Here is an 11,451-nt window from a genome sequence, read left to right on the forward strand (position 1 = left end):
CTTTCGCTTTTATTTAAATTTACAAAAAACAACTTTGTTATATTACATTTAATCACCTAAACCAATAATATATATACATTGCATGCAAAATGTTATATTTATTTCTTTTTTAATGAAACCTCTAATGGATATGTATTTTACATTTATTTAATTCTATTATAACGTTTCAAGTTAACAATAACTAAATGAAGTGTTACTGAATAATGCATGTTTTATATCGATTCATATTTATTACGTTAAAAAAAGTAAAATGATTAGTATTTAAATATTGGTAGTTCATAACTTATATTTTGCATATTTTAAAATAACTTTAAAACAATATTATTGCTACCTTTATGTTATATGTAGGTAAATCTATTTAATATCAAAAACATAAAAATAATTATTTATCTGGTTATATCAAATATATTTATTTATTCTTGTTTCCCTTATTTATATTTGAAAAATTATATATACATAATTGATTTTTAGAAAATCATTTTTGTTATAAAATTAAAAGAAGGATATTTATATAATAAATAATAATGACCTAAGAATCTAAGTTTATTTACACAATAAATATTTGCAATAAAAAATAGTAAATATAAAAATGGAACAAATATTTATAATCCTCAAAATTAATAATGATATACAATTAATTCATTCACAAGAAGAATATAATTTTATCGCATATTTATAATTTCATATATTAAACATTCAAAAATTTAAACATATATTAAATACCTTTCATAAAGTAATTATAATAACATTCATAATACTTATTAATTAAATTTTCTTTTTGTAAAAATAAAAAAAAATGTGCTTGTTTTGGTTTTATTGTATATAAAAGAAGATATAAAATTAATGTAAAAAAAAACCAAATATGTTTATTAAGTAGATCACAAATTAATCATTTTTGACAAAAATTTTAAAGAAATTAAAACAAAATAAGTATTCTCTTTTAGGAAAAATCATACATTTTGCTACTAATTTAACGATATTATAATATATACAATTTTTTATATGAATTTTATAAAAAATACATACATTTATATACAAATTTATTTAAATAAGCATATATATATTATTCCAATATACTGTATTATGTTCAAACAATTCATTAAAATACAAATTAAAAAAATTAAACAATTAAATTCACTAAGTATTTATAATATATATTTACATAATTAATATCAAATTAACTATGTAAATATATGGGGAATTATGTAAACTAATAGTATTCACATTGATTATATGCAAATAATATATTTAAGAGTGATAAATATCTTATCCCTTATTAGTAGTTTTCCTTACAAAAAAAATTAACTAATTATAACATATTTAATGATTTTTTTCCTTTATCATATTATATTTTACAATTTTTGTCAAGGTATAAATAATACTTAATACATTTAAAACAGATACCAATACTAGAAATAATGAATATACTAATGCCAATGGTAAAAATCCTAATCCTAAGGAACCCGATGATGTATCATACGAAGATATAAACTTGAAAAATGCATAACATAACATTAATATTACTACTAATACTGATAATAAAATTAAAAAGGGTGGCGTAACTGCTAAACCTATATTCTTACATATCATTATATATGCAGATGTTTTACTATTTTTCCTGTTATACTTAATTTTATATATGGAATCTAATAGATTGAATATTTTTTTTTCAAAAAATATATCTATTCCTTTAATTAAATATATCCGTTTTTTCTTATCTATGTTGTCTCCTTCCTTCGTATTTAATGAACTTTCTTTTAATTTTTTACTTTTTGATGCATGGTCATTGTCATTAGATATATCTTTCTCCTTACCTAATAATTTAACTTTCTCGCTTTTACCATGTACAACCTTAGTTGATTTTATATACAAAGAATCCTCTACTAGTAATATATTAGTTGTTAAAGATAATTTTTCATAGAAATTATACTTCTTGTCCAAAGATTGACTATATTTATTCTAATAAAAATGTGTAAACATTTTTTATTTAATAAATATATATTTCCACACTAAGAAAATATTATTTTAAAAAATTATACTTAAAAAAAAACATATATATATATTTTAATAACACATTATTGTTATAATAACTTGTCCAAATAAAAATGGTAAATACAAATATTTTAATAAATACAAGCCACATAATATTTTCTTTCATTCTATGCTACTTTAATAATTTTAGTTTTTGACAAATAAAAATTATAACTGTAATATAAAATTTTTAAATGATATAAAGAAACTGTTTATATTTTTATTTTTGACAGATTTATTTCTTTTCTTGATTATAATAAATTAAATTTATAGAGATGTCTCTTATATTTTATTCATAAATGAAAAATAACTTTAACATTGATTTGGTATAGTTTCTATATTTGCTTATTACAAAAAAAAAAAAAAAAAAAAAAATGATTACTAAAACAGTTTTAATAAAAATATGTGAAAAATACGTAAAATATTTGAATTATTTATTTAATATTATTGAGATTCTAATTTTTTTTTTATTAATTGTTATAAAGAAAAAATATAAATAATACAACAATGATTAGATATCATAAAAATAATCAAAAATGACTTGATAGGTTATAATAATTTAGAATTTATTTAAAAAAAAGAAAAACATGTAGAAGATATAAACTAACATATATTCAATAGCTCATTACAAAGTTTTTCTTTTTTTTCCGATAGTTGTATTATTATACATGTTATATGTAGCTTTCCGAATTATAGTTAAAAAATATAGATTATAATGATAGTAAAAATAAATGAATCATAACATGTAGTTGAAAACATTATTTTTTATTATATAGAATATTCATTTTCATCTATCTAAAAAAAATATATTTTCTTTTATAAACTTTTATATATTAATAAAATAAAATTTATATTTACTCAATAATATATGGATTTACGTATATTTCTAAAATCCCTAAAAAAAGGAACACTGCATTTTTGCGTGATGATTTTACTATACTATAATTTTCATCAAAAGTACAAATAAAATTTATTGTTATTTAATAAAAATTTTTAAAATTAATGAATTCTATATTCATGTTATTTTAAAAAATGAAATTAAACATATATTTACAGAAATATTAATATATTTAAAAAAAAAAAAAAATCTTAATAGAATTATTCCATATATATGCCATGTTCATAAAAGGAAATATTTTAATAAAATATAATAATATCTTATATTAAGAAATAATATATTTATATTCATTTTATAAAAATTATTATTAGTAATATTTTTACTTTCCGTTTGCAAAATTATCCATGCATACTATTATAATGTATCGTATGTCCTAAGTATGCATTTGCAAACAAAACAATGTATGTTTTCCTTTTCTTGCGATACAACTCCTTTTAAAGTACAAATAAAAGTAATAATTAAAACATATATTAATATTATAATTTTCATTTGATACAAAAAATCAAAATTAATAAGAGGAATTTATTCAAAAAAAGACTACATAGGGAACTTTATACATAATACTTATTTAAATAAACATCCCAAAAAAAAATATAGTAATTTTTTTAAATAAATCATATTATATTATTTCTAACATATGAAAAATAAATTAAATATTTATAAATTATATGTAAAAAAATAATGCTTTTTTACTTATAATTCGTTTAAAAAATTATCATTATTAATTTAAAGAAAGTGAAAATAGTAATATAGCTACTCATTTGGGTTTTTTTTTAAAAATATTAATACATAATAAATTTATAGACATAAAAAAAGGATAAATTTATAAAAAATAATATCTATACAATATGATATGATAGTAAAATATATGTGTTTATTTTAATCGCTACTAACGGTAATTTAGTTTTTTACAAAAATATAATTCACGTTTAGAAAATTATGAGAAAAAAAAAAGAAGAATTTCAACATAACTATTAATAACTAATTGAGTTTACTCCACGAATTTAATGAACCATATAATAAAAAACGTTTATCGTATATTTATTAATAAATTTTTTATATAGTATATATTTAAAGAACATACGCAAAACAAAATTAATGTCAAAATAAACTGGAATATAATAATAAAAAATAATTAAACTCCTCATTTTATTCAAATTATTTAAAATTCAGAAGACAGTAAAGAATTATTTATTTTCCATATTTTAAGGTATATTATTTTATTATACATTTTTAACTTCATATTTATAATATGCAAAAAAAGCAGCTTTTTAATAAAAAAGACTTTTACAATAATTATGCTTTATAACACAATTCATAAAAATATTTTAAGTAATAAAATTAAACTTATTATGTAAAAAATATATATATATCCATCTAACTTAATATATTCATTTTGTTTCGTTAAATAGCGCATAATATACATTTATTTTTAATTTAAATTTAATAATATATTTTTTAAATTACCTCAACAGATTATCATTTTTGAACAAAAAAAGATATAAAATTGTAAACAGAACTATTTAGTTAAAATATAAATGATAAAAAAAATTTAATTATTACATGAATTGTCCTATTATATATCCATATAAATGGATTTATATCATTCATGAATATCTATATAATTACATAAATATATATGTTATACCATAAAATATGTTTAAACAGAAACAATATATTAAACATTTAAAAACATTAAAAAATTCAAATTCATAAAAAACTGAATATATTTTCTTATTATTTTGTATTAAGAAGTTCACTTATAAGTGCTGGCATCTATAGAATATAAGGAATTATGATTATGTTTAACAACTGTATAATTAAAAATATTAATTTATACTAAAAACTTCCATATAGAAGTAACCATATTTCGTACTATTTCTTTTATCTTCTCCTGAACCTTAATTTTTCATATTTTTTAACCTTTTTGTGATAATATACAGCAACTGATACAAACGTGACACCCAATATAAATAAGGGTAAGAAATATATTAGGAAACCAAACTTTTATCCCAATATACGAGCTTCAGTTATAACTGTTCCATTAGTTTCAAACAAACGGCAAACAATATCTGATCCCCAAATTTCATTGTTCTTCCAGAACTCTTTAAACATCTTTAACTTCTTTAGAATAGGTGACAGTATTACATTATTGGCCATCTGTTCTAAATATTTCTTTGTCAAACCTAACTTGAACAATAAACTTTCTTTAACTGCAAACACAAGTGATACATCTACTATGATTAATATTAATAATAACAAGAACAATAATGGAGGTAAGGTAAATCGTATTGCTAATTTTTTACGAATTATTTTTTTGTAAACCTTATAACTGACTGTCCTATTTTTTTTAACAAAACCTACATAATCAAGTTCTTTGAATATTTTTTTTTCTATATGAGAATATTTTTTATTTTCAAATATACAAGTTTTATTTTTCGTAGCTTGTTTATTGTCACTACTAGTCATTGATAAATTTCCTTTAGATTGTTTGTTTGCTTCCATATCACCTTTCCCATAATTAAATATATAATTTTTTTCGAGTATTCCTTTATTTGTTACATCTTTCTTTATACCTATAATATTTGAATTATTATCTCGATTACATCTTTCTAATAATCTCTAAATTCTTGAATGAAATTTTCCCGCAAGGGCGCAGTTCACACTCAAAAATTCATTAAGCGAACTCTGAAAAATGAAAAATGTAAATATTTATTATTTAAATAAATAATCACTTGAAAAAAAAACAGTATTTATAAAAATAAAACCAGATATTATATATAATTCAAATATCCTTAAATAAGACTCTCATACCATATCACTGTTCAAATAACATATCCAAGTGAAAATTATAAGCACTGTAATTTTACTAAAGAATAGTGGCTTAATTTTTTGCTCCATTATACAGATTTATAATATTATATTCATTAAACAAATAATTAGTAATAATGTAATATTCACTTAATTATAAAGTACACTATAATTATTTATTTAATTTTTTTTTCTTAAAAAAATAATAAAAACATATAATTTTTATTTTTTTTTACAACGGAGACACAAAAAAGTAACCTTAAAAATATATTATTAAATTTTAATCATTATATTATTTATAATGAACTACTATGAATTATAATAATATAATTTGATTTCATGATTGAATACTCAAAATATATAAATTAATTATTTCATATTGGACAGTAAAGGAATAATTTTCAAAACAATGCTTCTAAAAATAAAAAATAGAAAAAAAAACTTATATTTCTAAATATTCCAAAAAATGGAATTTGTAGAGAACATAGAGAATATAGAGTATGTATATTTCTATATATTAAAGATAATAACTCTTTATATTTAGGATGTTTTCTAATTAACAATTCTAATTTTTTACAAATTATATTTTTTAAAAACATGTTATTTCTAGTAATTTATTATTTATTATAACAATACAATAATAGTAATGATGAAATGTCAATAAAATATTTGGTACAACATTTTGCATTTTTCCTTATGCTTGCATTAATTACTATGTAAATATATTTTTTCATTTATACTTTATAATATATTTAAAAAAGCATATTAATAATATATTACTTAATATATGGAAAATTGTATTATTATAGGCAAATAATGAATGACCATTTATTTTATTAATATAATTGTTCAAAATTCTAATTTTTTATTTGTGTGTTATTTACACTATAATTTCTAAAAATAAATTTTGCAAATTTAGCGACCTAATTCTTTTTCACTTTTTTAATTATATATATTTAGAAATCATGTAATAAAAAAGAATGGAATCATATAGTATATTTTGTTTAATATATAACATCATTATAGTCTTGTTCAACAATCAAATTGTTTAATTCTATCAATAATAAAAATACATATCCCTTTTTGTTATCACTTTATTTCATCATAATTGTTTAAGTAATTTTTTTAAAGTAAAACATAATCAATAGTTACATAAACATACTAATGAAATGAAAAAAAAATGATATACTTTAACTTATTCCTCATACATTATAACATACAAAATTAATAATATTGTACGTAGAATTACTACTTAAAATTAAAATTACATAAATATATATTTCACTTCTTACGAATAATATAAACTATAAATGAAAACTGATTTATATACATATATATATTACCGAGAAAAAATTGTAATTTCATAAAATATCATAATATAGTGTATTAACAAAAAAGAAAAAAAAAGAAATTGTTTTATTAATATTTTTATTAGAATATTTTTGCTCTTCATACAAAACTGTCCATATATATTATTTTCATATATTTTATATCCTAATATTCTTTTACAAAGAAATAAATGTGCATGCGTTATAACATTTAGAAAACAATGCTTTTTAAATGTATATAAATGTTATAACTAAAATATTTATTCATGTTATATTATAATTTTCATTTGAAACTCTAAAAAAGATAGTTTAATACTTGATTGTTAGTAGTAAAACAATTGCACGGTAAACTAATACATTACACTTATTCACTTAAATTCTTAACAATAAAATATAGTAATTTTTTAAATAGAACTATTTAAAACATGTATAACAAAAAAAACAATCCTATTTTTTGACAAATTATATGTAAAAATTTAATACTTATTTTTTAATTTTTATTTATTTAGAAATTCAGCTTTATAAATATAAATGAATTAGTAAAGATCAATATAACTATATTTATTTTTATACATCTTCAAAATAATATGAAACCTCTTTTTTAATATCATTATAAATATAAAAATTAGTGATAACACATAAATAAATACCAGAACATTATTATATATTTATAGAAACTTATATTAATCTTATTGTTCCTTATGATAATATATATTTTTTCAGACACATGACATATTGTTAAAAATAGACTATTATAAAAAAAAAACAAGGAAAAAAAAATATGATAAATTCAAATATAATACATTATAAAAATGTTAAAAACTCATATCATTAATAAAATCATTTAATAATATATAAATTAAAAACAATGTATATTATATATATTCTTAAATTTCCAATATAATACATGCTTAAGTAATTTTCCAAAAATAAATTTACGACATGATTAGGCATAATAAAAAAATTATAAGTAGTTATAATTCTTCTGTTGCACAAATTTAGAATACCTAAGTTTTTAAACAGTTATAAACAATCAATATATAACAAGAACATTATTTTATTCTGTATTTATAACTTCAAATATATGTTATACAAAAAAAATATAAAGTATATTTAAAAGGCTTTCTAAAAAAAATATGTTTTATAATGTATTTACCATAAATATTGTGTTTTAAAATAAATATTAACTTTGCTATGAAGTTTAAAAAAGTAATAAAATATATTTATACAACAAAAAGAATTCAGTACATTTCATCTTCTAATAAACAAAACTTTTATTTTTAATTTTAAGGAAATAACGCAATTTTTTGTTTTCATAGCATATAATCATTTAAAATACGTACAGGAAAAAAAATAATTAAGATTATTTTTATAGCAAAATATATAAAATAACACCCGATATCAATAAAATTATACAAACAATGCTTTTTTATATTAATTTTAATGAACATATATATAAATTCCAAAAAAAAGTTTCATTTAATAATGAAATATATATATGAATTATAACATTCTGTTATTCTGAGAAAATATTTTGAAATACAAAATGTACAACATCAAAATATTCATTCTAACAAAAACTCTATAAAATGTATATATTTACTTTTAAGGAACTAAAAAGCGTTTCCTATGATTATAAATTTGTGGAATATAAACAATTATAGTTATGTATGTTATTGGGGTATATCACTTGGGATATTATAGGTTTTAATTCCTACAAAATACTATGAAAATGATATTCCGTATTATGCATTTCACATTTTTTATTTGTTATCATTATATATTTTAGAATCTTTCTGAAAACATAACTTATCATTAGTATAAATATAAATAATCCAATAAAGAATATATCAGGAAAATTCAATAAAAATGTATTTTTATGAGTATATAATATACAACCTAAATTTATTAGATATAACGGTAGTATTCTATGTAATATATGGAAATTATACAAAGCACAATACACACATTTTTACTTTTATACTTTTCCTCAAAAACTTAAAATCAGCATGCTTCATACCTCTCTCTTACTTTATATAATTTATATTCTTGAATAAACATTTACCAAAATATGTGCATCCTCAGCCGTAAAAAAATGATTTATTTTCCTAATTTGTTCATAGATTTTTGAATTCATTGATGAACTTCCATTTGAAAGGCTATTGTATGCGTTGCCCACATTTTCATTATAAGATGTATCTCTTTTTTTTTTTTGCCCATTCTTTTATTTTTCATCTTATCTGTTACTCATACATTATTTGAACGTCTTTCCTGAATATGTTTTGCTATCATTCAATAAATTTTTTACCTAGTGTTATATCAACAATGTTCTGCTCAAACAAATACCTATTAAAAGTATTCTAAAAAAACAGTGTATATATTTAAGATTTAAAAGAATAAAAACTTCATGGTTAAAAAACAGTATTATTACAAATGAATAATAAATAATATAAATATCCTAAAACTATATTACCATGCCACACAATCGATAAAAGTAAATATCCGAGGTGAAAGGGAAAATATATCAATTTTAATAAAAAAGAGTAACAATTTTTTGTTTCATCCTTCAAATTTTTATTATTGTAATATTTTGAGTTAGGAAAAAATTAACAACAATGTAATAATTTTTAATGACAAATAATTCTACTTTTTTTTTTATTATATTTTTGTAAAAACGTAATAATATTTATATAACTGTAATGTATATTACAATATAGAAAAAGTAAAATAAATTTAAAAATATATTATTAAATTATTATAATGTTATATATAAAAACCAAACAATATTTAAAATAAAATAACATGAATTCACTCATAAATATCCCCAATATATAATTTAATTAATTGATTTAGTTCCCTATTTAAATATTTTTTCTATCAATTTTTTTCAAAAAAAAATAAGTAAAAAGAAATAATATATAATTTTTTAATATTCCAAAATATTCAGTTTATTTAAAAAACATAATACACATAACGGATATAATGTGCTGCACTATATATTAAGAGAATTATGGTTAATTTTGATGTTGTATTTTTATAAATAACTCTAATTTTATAAAAATATTTTGAAAAAACATCTATTATTAATAAAAGGTATTAATCATTTTAATAATGTATTAATGTTAGTTATTAATAAAAAAAAATATGTTATACATTTTATTTCGTTATATTTACTTCTAAATTTTGCATGCTTTTTATATTGTTATATATTTAAAAAAACAAATTTATGAGATAACACCTATTATATACAAAATACTATAGTAAGACTTAACATAAAAGATATTTTTTATTTTTCTATCACATTTCTGAAAATTAAAATTATTAATAAATCTTAATTTATACAATTATTCTCGAATGAAAATTTTCCAAAATTCTACCATTTAATATATTATTTTAATTACTTTTATAAAATAGATATTTTTAAAAGAAATATTTATAAAATAAAAAAAAAAGATAGAAAGATTTTGCTTTATATGTATTTAAAAAATAAATTTATTTCTTTCCATGTTTCATTAGATATTTGAATAAATTATATTTTACTTTATGTTTCCCCATATTCTCATACTATTATAGTCTTTATACATAATATTTACAGCATTATAATTAATATAATAAAATAAAACAATTTAAATAATAAATATTTTAAAATATAATAGATTATTTTTATATATATTTCTCTACATATATTTATTAATCAAAATATATCTAACAGAAATATGATAACATGAAAGCAATTAAAATTCAAAAAATGGTAGAACAAAAAATTTGTGAACATGTAAATTCAAAAATTAAAAATAATCCAAAAGAAAATTCTTTAGTACAATAGATATGTAAAGAATAACCATAATAACTAAATTATTTACGTGAAGTAATTATTTACACAAATTTATTATTTATATATATATATTTCTTAATTTACTGATTATTTTCTATCTCCTATATACTTTGTTTCAAATGAAGAATTAATATTAATGAAAATACATTTAAATTACTATAAAATAACGTATGTTTTTGTTAACACGTTTAAAATGTTCTGTAACTTCATTTATTGATACATTCATAAAAAAATATCATAAAATAATATATTAACTTTTTCACCTTAAATGGTAAAACAATATTTATTAATAGTGTTATAACTATATATTATATGGTTATCAAATAAAGAAAAAAAACAAAAAATAAACTACATATTTTTAATGTATTTATAAGAATATATCTATGAATAATTTCAACATTATTACAAAGTTTCAATATTTTTTTTATTACATAATGTAGTGTGTTATCCCATTTTTAAGGAAGTTTTATATGATTTACTATTACCAATTTATAAGTTATTTTACTTTTTTTTAAACATGCATTTAATTAATTCTTCTATAAGTATAT

At 17.8% G+C, this 11,451-nt stretch overlaps 2 protein-coding genes across 2 annotated transcripts; both read right to left on the reverse strand.

The window, feature by feature from the left end:
• Nucleotides 1-1,320: 1,320 nt before the first annotated feature.
• Nucleotides 1,321-2,158, reverse strand: MKS88_002636 (uncharacterized protein; the record flags this gene model as incomplete). The annotated part of the gene is made up of 2 exons (XM_067215661.1): nt 1,321-1,959; nt 2,135-2,158. 2 exons carry the CDS (start codon nt 2,156-2,158, stop codon nt 1,321-1,323), a joined length of 663 nt encoding a protein of 220 aa, XP_067073218.1.
• A 2,778-nt stretch (nt 2,159-4,936) lies between these two features.
• On the reverse strand, nt 4,937-5,830 carry MKS88_002637 (fam-l protein; the record flags this gene model as incomplete). Its single annotated transcript, XM_067215663.1, has 2 exons — nt 4,937-5,551; nt 5,744-5,830. 2 exons carry the CDS (start codon nt 5,828-5,830, stop codon nt 4,937-4,939), a joined length of 702 nt encoding a protein of 233 aa, XP_067073219.1.
• Between the last annotated feature and the right edge of the window lie 5,621 nt (nt 5,831-11,451).

Source organism: Plasmodium brasilianum, chromosome 9, assembly GCF_023973825.1.
Source record: "Plasmodium brasilianum strain Bolivian I chromosome 9, whole genome shotgun sequence".
Taxonomy (NCBI): Eukaryota; Apicomplexa; class Aconoidasida; order Haemosporida; family Plasmodiidae; genus Plasmodium; species Plasmodium brasilianum.